The following is a 23,342-nucleotide window of genomic DNA, read 5'->3' as shown; positions in this document are numbered from 1 at the left end:
CTCTCAGTCATACACAAGTGCATGGAGGACGTCTGTGTCACCAAGAACATCAGGACTTGAGCCAACCAGAAACTCTGGATGACACTGAAGTATGTGCAATGCTGAGAGCACAAATGCCTTCAAATCTGATGACATGTTGGCCCTCAGATCAGCAAGAGCCAAGCTGAATCAAGCCACCAGGACAGCGAATGGTCAGAAAATCCAGAGTGGATTTCATGGTCCAATGAATACCAGGCGAACAGGCAGGTAATCCAAACAGGACTTCTCCACCTGCCTGTGAGGATAGCACCTTTTTTTTTTTTTTTTTTTTTTTAATAAACTCAATAAATAGTTTGGACAGTTTTAGACACTCAATAGCACACCTGTGAGGAATGCTATTCGTAAACATGGTGAGCAGACACTCAGCCCAGACTCTATTTGAGCCTGGCACATCTGGAGGTGGAGAACAGTCAGGTTCAAATGCTGCTCTTGGACTTCAGTTCAGCATTTAATACAACCATTCCTCAGGACCTGGTAGGCAAAATGGGTCCACTGACCTTTTATTACTTATTACTGTATTAAATAAAAGAATATTATATGAAAGAATATATATATATGCCACGCAAGTTGTCCTTGTGTGTCTTTCCAACCTTCCAACCTGTCCTGGTTGGTATCTAGAGACCACAGAGGCCACAGCTATTATTATTTTATTATTTTACTTAATAATGACACAAGTGTGTTAATTACACAATTTGTCCAAATGCAAGTCTTAGAAGCCAACTTATCATTATTACCGTCATAAGTAGTATTTTGGGTGGAATAAACCTTTCAAAGCATAACTTGTTAGTGAAAAAACACTATTTGGGTGGAATAATCCTTTACAATTATAGGTACTTGGACATGAAGTATTACTTTCTGTGGAATAGTCCTTGGATAAACTTTTTAAATTATAAGTTTACTTTGAGTGAAATCTTCCTTTCAGATGGTAAGTTGTGCACTTTAGTGATCATCCATTGTGGTAGGTGGTGTTGTCTAGAAAAAACATGCTGCCCTAGAAGTGCGGTCCTATTGGTGCAGATCCTGACAGTGCAGACACTGCACATACTATTGCTCTGTATAAGTTGACATCATACTTGCTTTTCCCATTGAGCTTTCATAGAAACTTGATAACCCCAGTGTCAAGTCTGATGTGCTTGACTTTTCATTTTCCAGAGCTAGCACACTGTAGCAGCACACTATCTGTGGCATCATTTTAGGAGGACGACCACTGCAGCTCTGATCTTTTCAATGCACAGTCATGATGCAGTCATGCAGACAGACACGGCCCATAGGTTAAAAAGTTAGAAAGTGCTGGTGTTCAAATTTAAGTTTGTTAATGCAGTGAGTGATATTGCACAGGAGTGTACTCACGTTTCTTAATATATAGTATATTTTTTGTACATTTTGTTTAGACTTGTTTTTTTAAATTAATTTTGGCCCTTTGGTTACAGCTTAAAGAAATGTTATTGCTACAGCATAATTTATATTTGAGATAAGCTTGGCTGCAACTTTTGTGCAGCTATTTGGGGAAAGCTACTACTGTTTATAACAACAATATTCCAGTGCAGAAAGCCATGTACATAAAGAAATAGCCTTCCAAATTTGGTGTAGGGGAACAAGACTCACCTCCATATGTCAGATGTTCTTTGGCTGTGATGCTCTTGTGATGTAGCTGAATGGAAGTACATCTCTGCAGCCAAAGGTGGAGGCTGCTGTGAAATGAATTCATCAATACAGGGGTGTAGCGTTTTCATGTCCGTACACATTTGGCAATGTAGTGTATGAAAGATTTGAAACCGTTTGTCATTTCTGTGTTTCTGCAACTATTAAATATGATAATAACTATATACTGTAATAATCTTGTGACTTGATATCACATGAAAACAACAAAAATCAGAAAACAAGGAGAAATGTTGTCATTATTGCAAAGAACACCTTTACAATACTTGCTTTGTGAAGCCAAAAACAACCCAAATATGAACATAATTTAGACAGAAGCAGTAAATCTGTACATTAGAGCACCTGGAATTCTGAAATTAAGTGGATCTGTGAATGGAAAAAAGAAATGAACAGAGTTATCAAAATTGTTTCAGCTTTATGTGCATTACCTTTTTTCTTTCTTTTTTTTTCTTTTAAAGCATCACATTTTATTATGTGTTATTTGTTTTTAAGCTGTTTGATGGAGGAATGTACTGGAATACAAATAATACCTAAAATTGTACTTAGGTACAGTACCTGAGTAAAACTAGGGTTAACCCTAAATACAGTATGTCTTTGTATTGTCCTTGGCTCTATGAAATTGGTTGCATTTTTGGTATGAAATGGAACGAAAGAATTACTGTACTGCAAAACAAATATGTGTCATGAAGAATATTGCTTAAGTATCCACCATACATTAACAATACCCACTGTGCACCTATGTAGACCATTATTTCTGTCCTTTTTCATTACATTTTATTTAGTTATATATATTTATACATATATAAAACTAAATAAAATGTAATATTTTATTTAGTTATATATATTTATACATATATAAAATAGATACAAGTACATCAGAGTTGACACTGGGGCTAATCAAAGGAAACCCATGTTTCTATGAAAGCTCAATGGGAAAAGCGAGTATAATGTCAACTTATACAGAGCAATAGTACCCGCACTTCTAGGGCAGCATATATATATATATATATATATATATATATATCGGTTTCTCTATTATAAATGGCTGACATAGTGGTCCTGTTATTGAAATATCACCTGCTTACACAACGTCTACACACTCACTGGCACATCAATGACCTCCCTCCTCCAGCTCACCCCCCCACACAGTTGGTAGAGTCCGGGACGGAGCATCATGGCGATAGACGGTAGGTACTCGGTGTCAGGTGTCCTGCGGCACTCGTGTGAAACTTTACTCGGGGCAGAATGGGAACGCAGTTTAAAAATCACATTTTGTATGTACAGAGTCGGTTGTTTTTTTTGTCCAGTTTCTTTGAAATTCACGGCGCGAGTACCGCAGTGCTGTGGAGGCGGGACAGCTAACTAGCAGCGCGCGGGTGATGCTCAAGTGCGGACAGCCGCACTGATGCAGGACGGTGTGATCCGTGCTCGGGATGTGCGCGTCCAGCGATGCCCAAGTAAACAGAGGTGCACATAGTCCCGCTGCTGTGATTGACCCAATTACGTTTTAACGCATTTGTCGGGTCATTATTGAGGAAGACCTGTGATTACCAATTAATTTAAATATTTTACGGAAAATCGTAGCATGCTGCTATTTAGCATCACATGGCAACTACTTTGTTTTGTTGCTGTTAAGGAACTAGACCAGTTGGCGCATGGACATGATGTATATTAGCAATGAGAAAAAGAACGATCTGAGTTTGGGAACACTCCGCTGTTGTCAAACCGTTATTTCATGGCGGCACGTGCTGTTGATATCCTCCGTTATCTTTACGGCAATAACTGATAAGAGAGCCTCCGTGCCCACGGATACGTGTCTCTTCCAGTGAGGATCGGGACACATGAGCGCGCAGCCACAGAGTAGGCGCGTGCCGTGTCCCGTCAAGTTACGGACTCAGGTCGTGTGTGTCACGTGCAGCCATGTGTGCAGCGCGTCCGAGGTGTTGTTGAGGTTTAACTAGGACCTGTCCGCACTCACGTCTCATCACAGAGTCGTTCATTTCGCCATCAGATGGTCCACACAAATGCATGATTCATCCTCACAGGTCTGAATGTGATTTGAGATATTTTGAATGAATCTTGTCGTCAAAGAGGCTTCCAGTGTGCTGCACTCCATAGTGGGACATAGGATTGTTTTGGGGGCGGATAACCACCACAGTCTCTTGTTTAAACAGAGGTCAGTCCACTTGTCACGTTCATCAAACCGTGTAAACATCGTATTCAGTGTAGCCCTAAAAGAAGTGAAAATACTCAAATGTAAAAAATACTCTTAAAAGTTCTGCATTCAAATGTTTTCAAAAAAATGTTTTCAATAAAATTCCCTTGAAGTTCTCAAATTAAAAACATTTCCTAAGCAGCAGAATAAGAGCAATCTCAGTATTACGTTATTAAATAACTGATGTCTTTATGTTTATGTAGCATGTACTTGTTGTGGGTGCAGGAGGTGAAGCAGACTTCATATATATTCGACCCTAGTTATTAGGGGTCGACTGATAATTTTAGGGCTGATACTGATGCTAATTATCAATGATCAAGATGAACCTCAACCGGTATTTGGAAGTGATATACAGTTTCAGTAGAAATGTAATCTTTGATGTCAAAATGTAGAATAATACAAACTTGATTGCCTATTTTATGTCTTCTCTGTGTTCATTTAAACAAGACATTTTCAATATTTATCCTTCCGTGTTGATAGGCTAACACTTGTCACATGTAGCCAATCAGACAGTGCTGTGGGTGGGGCCTTGCCCAGTCAACAGGGTGGTGACTACAGGCTGAGTGGCTGCAGAAGCAGAAGAGCCAGAGAAGAGCATTTTTAAAGTCCTTGATCTGGAATCAGTTAAATGAATTTAAATGATCCATTTAACTGAATCACTTAAATTCAGTTTAATAGACTGAAGAAGTGCTGAATATGAGACCTGATCGACCCAGTATTGGCCACACCAATATTAGGTTGATCTCTGGAATCAATATTTCATTTTGTACATTGATTAATACACTTTTTATGTAAAAGCTATGTCTGCAAAGTATGCTACAATATTTACCACTTAAATGTAGTAAGAAGTATGAAGTAAAATAGGGAAAGAGGAATGAATTAACTTAAGTAGAGAACTTAAGTAATTGTACTTCTATACATTCACTGCTTCTTCTGTGGTCCTGAATGGAATCTGTTTAAGACTGAATAGTGTTCAGCAACCAACTGCCCACACACACTAAATGCTGTTCTTACTTTTGTCACACAGTACAACCACAAATGACCAGATAATAACCCAAAACTGTTCACTTAGTGTATTTTCGTCCTTGTTTGTATGCTGTTCTTCTTTTACACATTTTAAAAATATGTAGTTGTTTTAATATGTGTTTTCAAGTTTTTTTTTTTTTTACAAGCTTTGGTAATCAGCCTTGTTTGGCACTGTAAGTTTCACATTTTAATGTGTGACTAAATAGAACTTTAACTGGGGGAAATGAAGCCTGATAATGTTGTCAAGGTTATCTTGAGTTATGCTCAAGGCTTCAGATATTTGAAAGTCATCCTTTGTTACAAGTTGGACGGAAAGATGAGGGCAACAGACACAGAGGTCCAAATTAACCTGACTTTTCTGAATAAACTTTTGAGATGCATTGTGGCAATTGTGGGATGCAGTGTTTCTGGCCTTCGACCAAAATAAGACACTAATAATCAAGATATCTCAGCCTCTGCTGCACCAGTGTGCACCGTTATACTTTCAGTCTGTGTATGTAAGTCCTGTAACTCAAGGGGGACGATGTACTATATCACTAAAATGCCTCGGAAAGTTTCAGAAATCCTTTTGGAAGATTTATTGACTTACACCAGGTCACTTGAATGGAGTTATCACTGTTAACCAGTGTGATTCGTTTACGTCTTCTTATTTTTTATTTAAAGTTTTATTTTTCAAAGTTAATTAAAATATAGATAATGGCCCCCGAGGTACAGTAAATGTCCTTGGATCCGATTGTTACCACTCAGCACTTAACCTTGTAAAGCCCATGGGTAGTTTTTTCGCCTAATAAGACCAGGTCCATGTCTAAATGAATGGGAAGAGAGCTATAATTACTGTGTTAAAGGTCGCTGGGACGTAAAAACTGCATGCACAGAATCAGCAGTAAACTCTGACAAAAACTTCCTAAAAAGTTTGCCGACTTTTTGAAAAAATAGAGTTTATGAAGTGTTTTTTTCCTACAGATTATACTACTACGCATGCACATATTGTTTCGACACCACTTTAAAGTCAGTGAAACAACACGTTTGGCTGCATGTTTCCCAGTTTGGCTGTAACTAAGAAAAAATATTGATTTTTAGGGGCAGGCGTGGGACATGTATTAGACAACTGCTATCTCTGGCGTTACAGAATTACCCATAGATTTCTATTCAGGATTAGAACTTTTTAAGTAGTGAGTTTCTCACTTATATCATCTCTATAGTTACTGTTAGTTGTAACAATATATAACAACAATATATAACAATACATATGGATTGTGTAAATCCCAATAAGATCATACATAATCTAATAAAATCCATAATTCCATCCTTAAGCATGAATACAGTGGTGCTTGTAGATTTTTTTTCTGCCCAAATATGACTTAAAACATCATCAGATTTGCACACAAGTCCTATGAGTAGATAAATACAACCCAATCAGAAAAGATACAAATATTATTCTGTATTAAACAGATGGTGTTCAAATGGAGGAAAATCCAAGCCCATTATTGGTTTGAGAATGTAAAAAACTAAGACACTACTGTCTCTTAATCCTCCCAAATTCAGAGCCAAGATGTGCTGCTGCTACATTTTTTAACTTTAGAAATCTTTATCACTTCATAGTGAAGCACTGAGCCAAGACAGATATTGTGTGAATGGATGTGTATACGCCTGTGGGTTTGTGCATGTGGAAAATATAAGTGTCAATATCCGTCATTAACCGGAGCCTCAGAGGGATTATACATAAGAACTGGGTAATATCTTATTAATAAAATGTCCCAGTAGTAGTTTAGTAAACCTGAAACATATTCATATATAATGTGGAAAACCCCGTGACATTATTGTTGATAATTTTAAAAAAAACAAAACAAAAAAAAAAACATTGTTTTCACTGATAAAATGTTGCCTGCATTCCAGTTGCTAATAATTAGAAAACTGTAACCAAGGTTTTAGTTAGGATTAAAGACACAAAGGTCATCACCTTTGTTATTTTTTGTTCAGGGAATTTAATGGTTTTGAGCAGCAAATCTGTGTATCATACTTTTAAAATTGTATACATGGTGGGTAATTTACAAGCTGATCGAATCATTTTTAGACCCCAGGCTGCACTGCATTGTTAATTACCTTATGAAAGATGCATGTAATAGTTCCTGCATTTAATATGTATGATTTATTACATGGATGACTGTAGAATGGTTTCTACAGAGATTATTTTAAAGTGTTTTCTTTTGTAATGGCCACAGTCAAATTGTCAATACTACCTAAAATCAACTATCTTTTTACAATGATCCCAATCCAACCCACTACCAACTGGTTTCAATCACTGGACTCCACAACATGCAAATTCTATTGGAAAAATAAAAAACCTCGGATCAAACTTGCAACATTACAAAAAAGCAAAATAACAGGCGGTCTAGAGGCACCTCATTTCCATTTCTACTTTCTGGCCAACCAATTCCAGTACATTTATAAATGGATTAATTACACAACACAGCCTCATTCATGGACAGAACTAGAACAAGCACAATGGAAACCCATTTCAATATCCGATCTCCCTTTTCTCAACACCGGTTTAAAACTACACAACACGTTCAATAATACAGTAATCTTGATGGCTCTGACAGCTTGGTGGAAAATCAACAGGCTCTTCAAATCCACATTAACCCCCTGCAAATACACCCCTATTTGGAACAACCCAAACTTTACACAAAATAATTCACCCCTAGATTTTGTCACCTGGAAAAAAAAAAGGAATCACACACCTACACCACATCTTCCATAATAATAAACTAATGTCATTTGAAAATCTCATTCACACCTATGGCATTGGGACTGACCAGTATCTTCAGTGTTTTCAATTAAAATCAATTCTTAAAGCCAAAATCAACATAACTAATAATAACCTACATCCTCCAATACTGACAGAAGAATTATTAGAGATTAAAAACACGAAGAAACTATTATCCAAATTATACAGACTTTTATTAAATCAAGACACAACCATATCACTTCCCACACAGATATGGGAAAATGACCTACTGGTCAGTCCCAATGCCGATTACTGGTCACAAATCTGCCGGAACACATTCGTAATGTCCAAAAATACAAACATACAGCTCATACAGTATAAAGTCATCCACACATAACCACACATAAAATACATAAAAAGGGACTCACAGACACAGACATTTGCTCGTCATGCACACTAAACACTGTTGACAACTACCATCATGCCATGTGGCTCTGTCCCCCGGTACAAGCTTTCTGGGAGGGGGTCATGGAAAAAATGTCTGGTCTCTTTGGATGCAGCCTTCCATTATCCCCTGCACTCTGTTTACTTGGAGACCTCACAGAAATTAATCCACCACCCAATAGCACCAGACCAATACTTGTAGCCATAACCACCACCAAGAAGACCATACTCAGAAACTGGAAAACAAGACACAAACTCAGCACATCACACTGGCTTAACATCCTTGCAGAATACATATCTATGGAAAAAACCTCTGCCGCTCTCCAAGACCAAACTCATTATTTTGAAGCGACTTGGACCCCTCTTCTTCTCAGAGCCCTACACCTGTTGCCTGTGAGCCCGTGCCCCCAACCTGACAAATAATGTCTACCATGATTATTACAATTTTTTTTTCTTGTTTTCAATTGCTTATTAGTTTTTCTTTATTTATATTTATTTTACATAAGGTTTTTCCCTTCAACTTAATACATTTTGCTCCATACAATCAAGCAACAGATTTCTCTATCGTACATTCCAATCACTTGTCACCGATTCTCCCTACTCCTGTTTCATTTGTGCTTATCCTTGCTAATTTTCCTTTTATTATAGTTGTTGTTGTTTTTGGTTGTTTTGTTTTTATTTAGTCCTCTTGTGGCTACCCCTATTATCTTCCATTGTTTTACAAAAATAACAATTTGGTATTTCTTGTTTTGATTGTTCATTTTTTCACTTCACTACGTTGTATGTTTAAAAAAAATAAAAATAAAGTGTTTTCTTTTGTAATGGCCTGTGGTCATTATTGTTATAAAGATGGTAGTAATGGTGGTTTGTTTTTTGTCTATTCAGTTATTTCTAGTTTGTTTAATCAGTACATAAACAGCAGTGTTTTTATGGACTGTTGTTCAGGCGTACTGCTTTCTGTGGATTAGGCCGCTAAGCTAACCACCTTCTGGACCCAACTTTGTCAAATGGGAAGGTGAATATTCTTGTGCAGATCTCTACATGAAAAGCAAATGAGCATTCTTAATTGCATATTTGAAATGTTTTTTCTTTCTCATTGGTTCTAGCTAATCAGATTTATGCTTGCTGACATGTACATCTGCCAGCTCATTTAACCTGAGGACAGACCATATGTTTCTATGGAACATGGAATCATTTTTTAACCTCTGACTCCCAACTTCCCATCTCTGTCTTTCTCCTAGGAGGGGGGAGAAACTGTGGTGTTCATGAGCTCATCTGTGCCAGACGAGGTAAGATGTTAAAACCAACCGTGCCACTGCAAAAATGTGTGTCTCCATAAGCATATAAAAGCGAATGTGTATTTTTAGCCTGTTTGGTGAATGGCCATAGTCAGAGATTAGTACGTTTAAATATGTATCCCAACTGCTCAACCTCTCTGTTTCCTGTGAATTTTTGCTGGTGTCTAGTGTATGGAATGGTTTTCTATATAGACCTCAGAAAGCATAATGTTTGTGTGTGAATTATGCATGGCATATCAAGTTTTAGTTCACTTCAGCAAAAGAAGGCAGCTGTGTGTTCATGATTTATTCATCGAGGAGGTTTTGTTTCCTACCTGAGGTCCATGTGTAAGCAACGTAATTCCAGATTTCATATAATTTTTAGACAAGGTCCAAGGTTGTTATTCATTCAATTTTTCCGTGGCTGCATTTTCATGTTTGTCAGTCAGCTTGCAGGGAGTCATTACCTGGAGAAAAAAAAAGCAGATTGAGTCCTGAGGCTCAGTTCAGAGTTCGGAGTTCAGCCTCAGTTCACTCTGTAATAACAGATTTATTTGATTATTTTTTTGCCTGGTTTATTCTGTCCCGACACAAATTGTACATGCACACATTCAGGGAGGAGGGAATGGGGTGAAAGAGGCGAGCTGAAAAATCCACTTCAATCTGCTGTGCTGTTGGAGACTTTCCTGAGAATGATGGGTATTACATTAAAAATGGGTGGGTGAACTATTGAAAGGCTGACTTGCGACACAGCTCCACTTTCCAGTGTACATTGATGGAGGGATCAGGTTACCACAGGTGTCTAAATTATTCAGCTGTCTTTGACATTTACAGAGCAGGGCCATGTATGAAGTGTCATCACATCGGGGCACAAGGCCTTAAGCTGTTGGTTCTCGACAGACGGCTACTGCGCAGTGGCTGCAGAGGTCATTCTGGCTCAATCAACACTTCCGACAGCAGTGAGAGTTTAAGCCTGGAAAGTGCTGGACCACACTAAGTGTAAGGGATTTATCACATGTCGGATTACTTCAGAGCAGCACAACTTTGTTTTTTTCCTCTTCTTAAATCATTTACTATCTATAGCTGCAGAAATACTGGTAGCAGAGCTTTTTGGGAACAGCTGGCTCTAAAGAGGATATTCTTTTAGAGAAGGTAAGCCTCTGCATTGCTACATAGCTCTCTTATCTACTTCTCTGGCCATTCTTGGAAATTTAGCATTCATCATTTTGTCAGTCTGCAGTGAACAGTGCTAGTTGTCAGGCTGCAGTGGTCTCTGCCTGTTGCCATGGTGAGACAAGTCGGTCCATAATAAGTTCAGTCTGTAGTCAGAAGGTTTGAGAAAGTATGTTACTATTTTCCTGTCTTTCTTTCTCATTTGTGTGCTCAGGAAGACATCAGTTTTCACACCAGTTTAACCAGTGACAGTGATGGTTGTGATGACTGTTGTCTTTGTGTAAATTGCTTTAATTTCTCTGTTTTGTAAGAGCTGTGCAACTAGCAGTTGTTTTCAATATCAATTTTCCTTCTTTGTTTAGTTAAAAGTGTCAGAAAATGATGAAAATTAAATTAATTTGTCAACTAATTTATTAAGTGGTTGACATAATATAAATCATAAATATCCTGGCTAAGACAGGCAGCAACCACATGAAACAGTGGTCAGTCCATCACAGGGCGAATACAAAGAGACAGACATTCATATTCACACCTACAACTACATTAAAATCACCATTAATCGATCATGCATGCTCCAGAGGAAAGACCTGTAAAATGTTTTAATGATACAAGCGAACACAAGGCTTTTTGGAGGAGGTCAGGTATCGCAGTAACATTGGTTTTGATTGCTGGACTTTAAATTTTCATGATTAAATTTAGAGCAGGACAGAGCAGCAAACACTAGCCTAAACTCTCATAGCAGCCAGGACCAGTTTCCACACAACGAGAGAATACCCCACTAGCTGTGTGAGTAGTAAATGGTGCTTTCTGTAACCTAGCCTTTTAAAATTATTTGACTATTCTGGCTAGCCAGACCTATTAATGAGTGTTGCTTACACTCTCCTTAGAGCAGACAAACCCTGTGTAATCTCTTCCTTACGCTCATACTCTTTTCTTTTGGTAGTAATGCATTAAAGACAAACAAAACATCCATCCATCCATTATCTATACACCACTTGATCCTCAGGGTGGTGGGGGTTGGAGTCTATCCCAGCTGATTTAAGGTGAAGGCAGGGGACACCCTGGACAGGTCGCTAGTCTAGTCACAGGGCTACACTCAGAGACAGACAAGAACAAACAAAACATAACCCTCCGAACCTGACATTTATATTAGAACATTTGAACGTGTGGAGAGGTTCAAAGGCTGTCTGTGACTACTTAGAATATTTCAGCTATGATTGGAAAATTGTTATTTCGGGGGAGGTTTCAATGGTCTGTGTACATGTGAAAAGCCTTTATGTTCGGTGTCTCTTATAAAATACCAAGGGGCTCATTCTTTAACATGCTCGCAGTTGTGGGATCAAACAGTTTCATGGCTGTATTCTGTGCCTCAAATACTTGAACTGGAAACCCTGACTCCTCATGTCACAGAACCTCACCTTAGTGTTCTTTCTTTTACAAGTTACACTTTCCATCGAGGCATTCTAAGAAATGTTGCTTATGTTTTATTGTTCGCCTACTTCCTTTTCTTTTTTATTGCTCTGGTGCTGTTTGTGTGGTTGTCTATTAAGTGCAGGCTTAGCCTGTTTTTAGTGGGTGTACTGAGCCAACATTTCAGTTAGATACAGTCCCTTTGAGGCTCTCGTAAAAATAGCACAGGGCTGCATGGTTACATGAAGTATGGTTGGCCTACATACAGGGCTGTAGATTGTATCTGGTTTGCCTCTGAAGTGGAAAAACACTGACTGTTTAAAAGTGCAAAAGCCTGATAAGCCAAAATTGGAGGAGTTTTATTCTACCATAAGATGCTTATCATCTAACAAAATTATTTATGGTATCGACACAGGATGGTTTACAGCTTTTCAAGTGTTTTGTGCTCAAAAGAATATATATATAGATTTTTTTTTAGCTTACAGCCATCTGTGTTTGTGTGTTTTTTTCTTCAGATGTATAACTCCAGGGGCATTTAAAAGAAAACAAAAAACCCAAAACACTTAACTGTTATCTTCATTTACAAAATTACGTATGTTTGTCTGTGTCTAATTTTTGATTTTCTCTTTTTCTGTCTGTCTTTGCTTTTCCTCCCTACCTCTTCTTCCCTACCTCTTTATTTCCGTTCTTCTCCTCAGTCTCTCCTGAGCTTCTGGGTGTCCTGTCTTCCATTGCAGCCTTCATGGCGTTGATGGCTCTGTTTTTTCTTTACCTCAGCAACAAGCTGTCAGTGGAGAGTCCTGACGATCTGTCACATCTCAGTGGCTATAAGAAGAACCAGCCAGGTACTCAGTACTTACAGATTTACCACACTGGCTGCATTAACACACACCTCAGGACGATTATTGGCTTTGTCATGGTTTTACATTAATGATATAATGGTAAATTCCCTAGTTACCTAGTTTTTTTGGTCATCCTCACACAGCTGTGCCATGTGAAACAAATTTGAATTCAAAACAACGACATCTGGCTCTTAAATAGATATATCACTGTATATACTCAAGCAAGCTTTGCTAATGTTCCATTGCATAGTCCATGTATAATGACATAAAATGAAGGTCTTCATGATCTCTGTTGCAACTAAACATTGTCAGTGTTGCAATAAGAGCAGACTCTCTGCTGAAATAATTCATTGAGATAACAGTTATTTCACATAAAGTTTATCGTTTTATTTTTTAACCTGACAAGCAACACTTCTCCAAAAAAATAAGCACTTGTTCCCAGATGTATGTGAGATATATACACTTAAGTTGCCACAATGAACACTACATTAAATGAATAAGACACTGTATTATTTTACAAACTTAAGGAATTAGGTTTTAACACTATACCTTTAAAATAACTTTTCATACAGAATTTGTGCTGACACTGGTTTCAGGGTTGGATCTAATTTATTGATGCACTGAGTGTTTGTATTCTGTATGTTTGTTTGGGTGTGTAGGCCTTTATAGCTGCATATTTTTTTTCTGAATAAGTGAAGGTACATGATTGGGATGAGTGGGATTTTTGTGATTTCTTAATTATGCCAATGCTGTAATGTTGCTGGTGTTCGTAAGCAAACTCCAGTCAGCAGTAGTTCAGTAGTTCACGACAGTCCAAGTCATGCAACATTATTCATATTACAGGCCAGCTGCTTCTTTTATTGTCTCATCAGATCAGCTGACCAGTTAGTCAACATCAATACAAATGCCACAGTTATTTTGGAGTGCAGCCATCATTGCTCATAAATTAACGTACATGTTGCTGTGGTTTCTTTATAAAACCCATATGATAATGTCTGAGCATTAGACATGAAACAAGCATGTTTTTTACTATAATCATATTGGTGTGTACATACTTGTCAGCACACACTGTGATGTTGGCACCACACCCTGCTAACAACCACATGTCCGTGTCAGTGCCTCTGATGAGCTAATCTAGTGGTCAGCGTGGTGACAGGATCCCCGGCTGAGAGATGGCCTTCTTCAAGAGCTTCCAGCAGAACCTTCCATCTGTCAACATTTCCTCCATCTTGGACTCAGTCACCAGTCGTGTAGACGACCTGGCCAACGCTGTCAGCGATGTCACTTATGCTGTCAGCGACCAGCTCACTGAGCAGGTCACCACAATGATCAACAAAGCGCAGGACGAGGAAGACGGAGAAAACAGCAGCAGCCAGGAGCCAGGTCAGGCGTCTGCCGCACCAGAAGGCAAAGCCAGCAATAAAAGCATGTGGCAAATGCCGAGAGATTCAGAGGAAGGTAACACAGGCTCAAAAAACAACCAAGCCAGTGAGACAACAGAGGCAGAGCACGCTCCAAGCCAGCTGGAGTGGGAATGGAGGGATGGATGCTGGCGAGTTAAAAAGACGGAAGCTGAGTTAATACAGGAAGAGATGAGGAAGAAAGAGGAGAAGGAACAACAGGAGAAGAGAGAACAGCGGAGAAAAGAGAGAAGAGAGAAGCAGCTTGAGAAAGAAGCCCAGTCTCAGAGAAACAAAGAAGAATCCCAGGAGAGAAGGCAAGAGGAGGAAGTTCATGCTTTAGAGAAGACAGACAATAGTAGTGGACAAGACGCAAAGGCAAGTGACAGTGGAGACCAGTCAGCTCCTCAACAGAGAGGTGAGGACTGTGATATAACTCCCACTTCAACTGGCAGTGATACTGAAAGTAGGTTATCAAAACAACAAGAGCAAAAAGATGATGGGGAAGCAGAGGAAGAGACGAAGGACTGCCCCGAGAGAAAGGGAGACGATGAGAAAGAGGCTGAAATTTCTTCATCCACTACAAAAAAGAAAAAGTCCGACAAGAAGAAGGGGAAAGGTACAAAAGAGGGTTCGAAGAAATCAGAAAAAGCTTCGGATGATGAGAAAAAAAAGGAGAAAGGCAAGAGAGGCAAGAAGAAAAAAAAAGGAAACCAAGGTTAGAGGGTGTGCTGCTTCTCTTTCACCGTCACTCTTCTGTTTTCAAGTTCTTACCCCAGAGTGCTGTGTGCCAGTTTCAGCAGCTGTATCTTGACTCTTTTCTTTAAATATTGCAACCATTATAGTTTACAAGCTAGATACAATGTTTGAACTGGAGTGTTCATGTGTCCCGTGCAGAGGGAGTTTTATCAGACAGTGAGGAGGAGGTTGGCCCCGAGGCTGCGGCCCAGCAGAACACTACTTCTGCATGGAGCAGCAAATGTAAGCAGTCCGCTGAGCAGGGAGGATACAGCAGTGAGGCCTCCAGTGAGCGCGGTGAGCACATTTATGGACTGTACTCATGTTATATAAAATCTTATTTAACCAGGAGAAGTCCCCTGGCACATATGCACTGTAGACCATGGAAGACAAAGGTTACAAAGCATACAGGACACGCTTACAATATACTGGATGCAATATAAAGAAAATTAGTCATTAAGCACATGACACAAAAGGATAATTGAAGAATGATAAAATAACAGGAATGCATTTAGCTCAACATACAAAACAGACGCACTGAATGTTACATTTCTTTAACATCGACACAAAATGCGGCTTTATGGAGCTACACATACAGAGTTATTGTGTGCTAACATTTTAAATGGCACTAGCTACAAATTTTGGCTTTTAATTTTTTTATAGTACTCCTACAGGAGCTTCAGGTTTCTTAATTGAGCTCTGATGTTGCTATGGGGATTTGAGGTCACGCTGGAAGTTTCTGGTGAATTACAATCTTCTTGACTTCCTGCTACATTTCCATTATAGGGAAGAAAATAGCCCTTTTGGTATATGTCTATTTGATAGAATAGAGGGTTGGTTGCACTAAATATGACCTGCCACCAGACTTGTGGCAGGTCATATTTCAGGTTCATATTTAGTGCAAAGTTGTGGTTTTATGGACGATTTCTTGGTCTCGCTGTGCAGGTGAGCAGATTGTGTTTGGTGTCTCTCTCGTTTCCAGCTGTCATGCCAAGCTAAGTTAACTGGCTCCTAGCTGTAGCTTCTACTGATGTGAAAGTGATGTTGATCTTCTCATCTAACTAATGGCAAGAAATTACATTACACAATACCATATTCTAATTGATCTATTTTACAGCAGAGAAGCTGATGATGATTATGTTCAGCAAAATATTCAAAACCCAAGATACCACATATTTAACTGATGCATTGAAGAGCCCATATCCTACTTTGTGGTTGTTCCCTTTTCCTGGATGTGTTATATAACTGCTTTTTTGTGCATGTAAAAGCCCAACGTCTGCACAAAGAAGCTAAACTCTGTCTGAAACACCTGACTTTTCTTCCATTACTTATTAATGTCACCTTATCACACATTTTTATAATGTCTGCCTAGCAGCTAGTTTGGCCTTAAACAAAGGCACAATTCCAGTTTGCACTCACAGTACATTCCTGCTAAGTGCTAAAGGCTTAAAGCTGTCCCACTGTCAAATCGTCTAGTGCATGAGGGGTTTTGCGCAGATGTTGTTATCCTGCCTCCCCACAAAATGTACACAAACCAAGGATGGATTGTGTACGGAGGAACTCTGCGAGGAAGCTTATCTTGTAGTGACAGCATCTACTCACTGTTGTGGTTATTTTTTTTTTGGGGAATGTTTGAAGAGATATTTTTCTTTTTAGTCAAACGTCCATATTGAACTTACAGATGTTCAGGGCTTTCCTGACTTTGAGTAGTTTTACCAAAATGAATAAACAGGCAGTGATCAACTGAACAATGGATCACCTGTGACTAAAGCATGAGTCCAAATTCACTTTTTGAATGTAGGGTGCCTGGTCTGCTAAACCAATCAAAACAGACTGGGCTTTTCTGGAGGGCCTTAAAGAGACAGGAGCTAAACAAGAGCAGCTTAGAAGAGATGCTGCAGCAGTGTACAGTATCAGAAAAGCATCATATTTGTTGAATGTGAATGTATGTAAGCGTATTCCAGTACACTCCAAAAATAAAACGATAAACCTGTAAATGTGCATAACAGGAACTTCTCTGAAATGAAGCATTTTAACAACTCTTGAAGCTCTGGTAATTCAACAAAAACTTAAAATAACCTGGGTTTGATGGACTCAGCTCAGATCTGGTGTAGTTTAAGAGGTATAACCTGACTCCGTGGTAGCCTGTACGTTGCATACCTAATGAGTTTTTCTCCAGAGCACAGTCTGTCTCCAGTAACACTCCTTTTATATCGCATTACTCCTGTGTCCCTGTTTGTGATGAAAGCAGCCAACAGCATTCAGAGGATAAAGAAAGATCCCTCCCTCTGTGAGCTCCAGCCTCCCCCGTACCAAGATGAAGGCTCTGGGGCCCGTGTGTCCTCTCGTTCCCACTCAGAACGAGGGACCAGAAGGGGGTCGTCCCCACAGCGCTGCGACAGCCCCCTCTGCTCCACCGATGCTAGTGTTGACCAGGACACTGAAAGCTACCTCAACAAAGGCTGTGAAGAGGACATACCCAGCGACAGCACTGCTGTTCTGGGTCCAGAGGTACGATCAGAGTTACTGCTTCCCCCCTTAAAGTGTCTCTAAGCAGCACATAAACAGAGTCAACATACTGTGTCGGTGGTTTGCTTTGAGTTTTACTGCCCTGTAGTTCGATGGAATTATAACAAAGAGCACAAACAATAATAATACACCTGTGTTTTTCTAATATTATTGCTTCTAATATAACTATAATTTGGCATTTATGTTCGAGGACTACTGTAATCGGATAGCTTATAAGAATGTTCCTTCAGTTAAAGTGTCAGCTATAGTTACAGGTCATCCTAAGTCAAGGAGAACAGAGTGGGTGATGTGTGCAAGTACTTATTTAACCCTCTGAACCCTGAACAGTTTCCAGGTGTTTTTTATTTTGCTCCTGTTACATTTTTCCTCACTGTGGGCTCATTTTTCACTGCAATATAAATCCTTGCACCTCCATGGAAACAGTAAACCCATGGCTAGAAGTAGAGAGAACTCAGAGATGTCCTCTGTGCAGTATGTCACAGTTAGAATGCCTTAAATAAGAAAAAAGTAAAAATGAAAGTTGCATTTCTTTGTTTTACAAAAACTAAAAAACTAAAAATGGTATGTACAGCATTTTTCCCAACCACATGCAGATGTTACCAATACTGGAAAAAAAATAGTGACTCTACATGCTATGATATTTTGCTACTTAAATTTTTCGTTTGTTTACATGCATTCTCCGATTCGCTCTGTAAACACTGACTGCAGTTCAGCTTTAAAGTTCTTGCATTTTTGTCAGCTGACTGTTGGTCACAGCTTAGTGACAAATGGCTTCTTGCCTGCACCAAGAAGTACAGAAGTTTTTGATTTTTTTTTTAGAGAATATGGTCAGAGAAAATTCTTTATTTTTGTAAATGTTTAAATGACAGGTGTAGAATGGAGTGATTTTAATAAAATAAGCTCAGATTTGGTCAATTTTCCTGATCAAATGGCATATCAAAGATGAGTAGTTTAAGGACCATTGGAAACTACAAATCAGACAATTATTTTTGTTTTCATAGTTTCTGGCTAATAAATGATGAATTTGGGTGTTTGTTTTTTAAAGACAACATGCCTTTCAGTTCTAGTGGCAGCCTTCAATGTTCAGAGGGTTAAGATGAAAGCATTCTGCTTTTGTTGTTGCAGTTTCTCATAAACATATTTTTCTGATTCAACACACACATGGGTCTCATTGTATTTTTTTAAAGTAAATAAACATTCATTATTTTGTGATACCTGAAATATCTTCTTTATGATGATGAATCCTTCACTGTAACAGAGGACACCTGGAAACTTTTGAATGGGTACATAAAGCAGTGGATTTTAAAAACTCTGAAAACCTACAGGTTTTACACCAACAGTTGGCACCAGAAAAGAAATAAATAAAAATAATAATAATGATAACTTCATTTGTATAGCACCTTCAGGTACAACAAATCACAAAGTGCTCTGACAGGTAGAACATAACATACAGGTAAAAAAGCTAATAGATTGTTTTTGCTGGTTTGTACACTCAGGATGGTTCTGGTCCTCAGCTCCCGACAGCCTACGAGCCCGAGCCGCTTGCTAAATATGGCACATTGGATGTTGCCTTTGAGTACGATTCCAGTGAGCAGTGGCTGGCTGTCACAGTCACCGCAGCAACTGACATCCCTGCTCTCAAACAGACAGGCAACATCTCGTGGCAGGTCCATCTGGTTCTGCTGCCCACCAAGAAGCAACGGGCGAAGACCGGCGTGCAGAAGGGCCCATGTCCTGTGTTCACAGAAACATTCAAGTTTTCCAGAGTGGAACAGGAGGCCCTGGGGGACTGTGCTGTTCGCTTCCGCTTGTACAGCATCAGGCGGATGAAAAAAGAGAAGGTCTTGGGAGAGAAGGTCTTCTATCTGACTAAGCTAAACCTGCAGGGCAAGATCGCTCTCCCTGTCACTCTGGACCCCGGCTCTGAACTCACAGTGAGAACACTTTGTGACTTCATATCTTTCTCTGTGCAGTTTAGTTTAAACTCCTGAACATATTAACTGTTGGCCTATTTCTACGTTAAAATTTCTTTTAATATACAAGTGATTTTTTGCTTCATCTTGCAGCTTTTTTCCCAGGTTAATAATTCAGTTATTTTTAATGAGGATGAGTTACAGAAGAATGAATGGAATCATGGCCTCTTTCCTCTCCCTCTTTAAAAAACTTCCTCTGCATTTTGCCTTGCCAGGGCTGTGGCTCTCTTGTGAGCGTGTCTCGCAGTGCGGGAGCTCTGTCCTACCGCTCTGCTGAAGAGTCCATGCCAGAGATCCTCCTGGGTCTCATCTACAACTCTGCAACAGGACGGCTGTCAGCTGAGGTTATTCAGGGAAGCCACTTCAAAACCACAGCGTCTGATAAACCTGTCAGTAAGTACAAAAGATAGGACGTTAAAGCCTTTATTCTTGGGTTGTGTGCCAGCTTGTAGTGAGGTGATGAGTGATGCTGTATTTTCTGTTTGGTAAAGTTCTCTGTAATACCCCGTCCCCAAGGGGTGCTGATACATCAGGCAGTTGTTTTGGCAAAGCAGATGGGCTAGACTCCTAACAGCATGCAACAAAAACAAAATCATTACATTTAAATGTTTCCTTGAAACAGTGCCAACTATTTAATGACCAACGGTATTAAAGCCATAATGCTGAAGCAACTGCTGCCTATCAGAGTTCCCATGAAAGTTGACCTTCTGGTGTATATCACAATCTTGAAATTACTTTCTCTCTTTCTTTTTTTCCAACATTGTGTCTGCTGTGGTGTGTGTCTGCCACAGATGGTCTCTTTTGTTGTGTAAAACACTTCATAGGGGGACAGCTTTATATCATGAGAGGTAAGACGATAGTAAATTACTTGTAACATTTTCGCAGCCATAGAGTTTGAGCAGTTAGGGTTTGAAATATTTGTGTACAGTATGTTTGGCAGCCCAGAACTGGACATATAACATTAAACCAGAATTACAGAGATTCATATTTTCACTTTCCTCCAGTGTTATCTAACCACTTAGATGATGTTGGTTTTGTTTATCTTTATCATCATACCACCTTTATTTTTGTACATTAAATATAAAGCTAGAACTGGAAGACAGATAGCTGAGTTTACCATCGACTTGAAGCTGGGGAAACAGCTAGCCTGACTAACTTGGGCCGATTTTGAAAAACTAGGACAGAGGCAAGCTAGGTGTTTGTCCTGTTAACTACATATAAACTGAGCTTGCAGATATCAAGCTCTTGGCAATTAGGGTGTTTCCCAAAAAGGGCAACCTCTAATAGATACTCTTGAGATCCAGAGTTTTCCTTAATTACCTTACATTGAACCTTTTTTGTGCTAAAAGTACCACAAACAAAATTCTTTTCACCTCCATTGCACTGATGTATCTACCTGTCTGTATACACTGCTCAAAAAATGAAGGGAACACTTCCTCTCCACAGTATAACACCAATTCAGTTCAACTTCTGGGATATAGATCTTTCCAGGTAGGAAGCATAAGTCCACGTGTGTGCATGTTTCTAACCTGTCAGAGACAGACCCCATCGTCTAATATGCATATCAGTGAAGATTTTCAACTTGAATATTATGTGAATTTAGATCTAATGTGGGCTGCAAGATGACTTAGTAGTTAGCATTGTCGCCTTGCAGTGAGAAGGTCGCCAGTTTGCTTCCCAGTGAGGACACCCGGGATCTTTCTGCGTGGAGTTTGCATGTTCTCTCCCTGCAGCGTGGGTTCTCTCTGGGTTCTCCGGCTTCCTCCCACACAGTTCAAAAACATGTTGAGGTTGATTGGTGATTCTAAATTGTCTGTAAGTGTGAACGTGAGAGTGCTTGGTTGTCTGTCTCTAAGTGTAGCCCTGTGATAGACTGGCGACCTGTCAGCAGGGTTGTGACACCCTGGGGTGTCCCCTGCCTTCACCCTAAGGCAGCTGGGATAGGCTCCAGCCCCCTGCGACCCTAGTGAGGATTAAGCGGTGTATAGAAAATGGATGGATAGATAGATCTGATGTGTGATTTAAGTGTACCCTTGATTTTTTTGAGCAGTGTATTATTAATGCTTTATAAATGTTTATATCTTTTTGTAATTTGGGTGAACCAAATTGAATCTTGCTATAATTAGAGCCCAAGACAGTGTTCTTGGTTTTGAGTACCAATATGAAAAACCACTGCTGTTACTGTTTGCAATGTTAGCTGCAGTGCTGGCATCACACCACTGAGTGGCACTGTCTCACTGGTCTCCCACGCCTCCTTTCAGACACCTATGTAAAGCTGACCATGCTGGACTCTAAGGGGAAGGAGATGTCAAAGTGTAAGACGGCTGTGTGTCGAGGCCAGCCCAACCCCACCTACAAGGAGACATTTGTCTTCCAGGTGGCACTCTTCCAGCTGTCCGAGGTGTCACTGGTGTTGTCGGTGTTCTGCCGCCGGAGCAGCATGAGGCCCAGGGAGAGGCTGGGCTGGGTCTCCCTGGGCCTCAACAGCACCAGCGAGGAGCAGCAGGTCCACTGGACAGAGATGAAAGAGGCAGAGGGACAGCAGGTCTGCCACTGGCACACTCTTACCGACACATAGGAGGAGGATTTCCAAAGACTGACCCTAGAGTAAGAGCATTTCCAGAACAATCAGAGTTCTGGGAGAGCAAGACGCACCTTGTGAGATGTGTGTTGTGTGTGTTGCATACAGCTGTGAGGATGGGCACGGGTTCCCAGTCTTCACTGCCGGACTGCATGAATGCCCTTTAATCTGCCACTTTCCTCTGAGGCAGAAAGACTTCACTGGTGTCGGTGTAAACTCCAGTTCCAGCCTCTTTACCGACAAGAAAAGCAACGACAGACTGAAAGTGAATGACATTATAATGACTGAATCAATCAAGTAGAGAACGAAACGGTTTGTTTTAGAGTGATTCTGTTCACAGCAAAATCTGCATGTACACTAACTGTTTACAGGACAAAGTTAAAACACTTCCAAATATTTTCTCTCACTGAATCTTGGACCAAAGAGCTCGGTCCAGGACTAGCAGACTCTTTTCTATTACTTCTGGGCTTCTCTGGACTTTAGCTGCCACCAGCATACCAGACATTTCTCTATCAGTTGTAGCCACTGACAAAAGAGAATGCAATGAAAAGACTGTTACAAAGGGCCTACAAGATGCTGCAACTATGCTTACAAGCTATGCTTTGTACAGTTTGTTTACATACTCATGACATTATGCAATATCCATTCATTCATTTCCCCTCTCATGTTCTTGGATTACCAGTCATGGTTTACCACTTTTATGGGTGTCTCTTTGGTGTATGTGTTATACAAAGGTCTGTTTTTTGCTTTTTTTTTTACATTGTGCTCTTGCATAACTCAATACACTATGCATCTGACTCCACTTTAAATGGGGGAATGCAATTCTTTCTTGTTGTGCTCGCTGAGTCTCTTACAGAATTGGACACAGCTCTGCATGCCACTGGTATCAAAGAGCAGCTTCCTTTCCTGTGTAATACAGATTGAGCCTGTTTCACCATTCAGCCTTCTGACAACTCAGCCATGTTCGTTCATGTAGAAACACGGTGCTTCCCACTGAGGAAGAATATGCAGAAACCTGTGCAGTCCAATAAACCTGGCTGTCTCTGTGAGGCAGTGCTGATGACAACCTTGGCTCTGTTTGCTGTGAAGTGAGTTTGAGTGGAAAAACAGGAAATAGATCATTTAGTTTTTTTTCTAATTTCTATTCACTATTTAATAAATAAATACAACAATAAGTGAAAATATGTTGTCTAGGGCTATGAGAAATGTGATTGCATCTGCAACGTGTTCATTTGGAACAAAGCCAATTTTAAATGCTCATCTGAAAGAGCAGCTATGAGTCAGAAAATTCCCCAAAAGACTACTGAG

The 23,342-nt window shown here is 39.7% G+C and overlaps 1 protein-coding gene across 1 annotated transcript; it reads left to right on the top strand.

Annotated features, from left to right (window-relative positions):
• Positions 1-13,985: 13,985 nt before the first annotated feature.
• LOC103359100 (synaptotagmin-14-like) lies at positions 13,986-23,100 on the top strand. The gene is made up of 6 exons (XM_008284312.1): positions 13,986-14,931; positions 15,111-15,248; positions 17,203-17,462; positions 18,977-19,414; positions 19,669-19,846; positions 21,715-23,100. The coding sequence occupies exons 1-6, from the start codon at positions 13,986-13,988 to the stop codon at positions 22,029-22,031; spliced, it is 2,277 nt and encodes a 758-aa protein (XP_008282534.1). The 3' UTR covers positions 22,032-23,100.
• Positions 23,101-23,342: the final 242 nt, after the last annotated feature.

The sequence above is a fragment of the Stegastes partitus genome, unplaced genomic scaffold (assembly GCF_000690725.1).
Source record: "Stegastes partitus isolate 25-593 unplaced genomic scaffold, Stegastes_partitus-1.0.2 Scaffold9, whole genome shotgun sequence".
Lineage (NCBI taxonomy): Eukaryota > Metazoa > Chordata > Actinopteri > Pomacentridae > Stegastes > Stegastes partitus.
Note: the sequence above shows the minus strand (reverse complement) of the source record. Positions and strands in the feature narration are given on the sequence as shown.

What these genes read in the sequence shown, in the direction of transcription:
- LOC103359100 (XM_008284312.1), top strand. Translation starts at nt 13,986, where the DNA reads ATGGCCTTCTTCAAGAGCTTCCAGCAGAACCTTCCATCTGTCAACATT. An exon ending in TGAGGCCTCCAGTGAGCGCG is followed by an intron (nt 15,249 to 17,202) that starts GTGAGCACATTT and finishes TGATGAAAGCAG; the next exon opens with CCAACAGCATTCAGAGGATA. An exon ending in ACCCCGGCTCTGAACTCACA is followed by an intron (nt 19,415 to 19,668) that starts GTGAGAACACTT and finishes TTGCCTTGCCAG; the next exon opens with GGCTGTGGCTCTCTTGTGAG.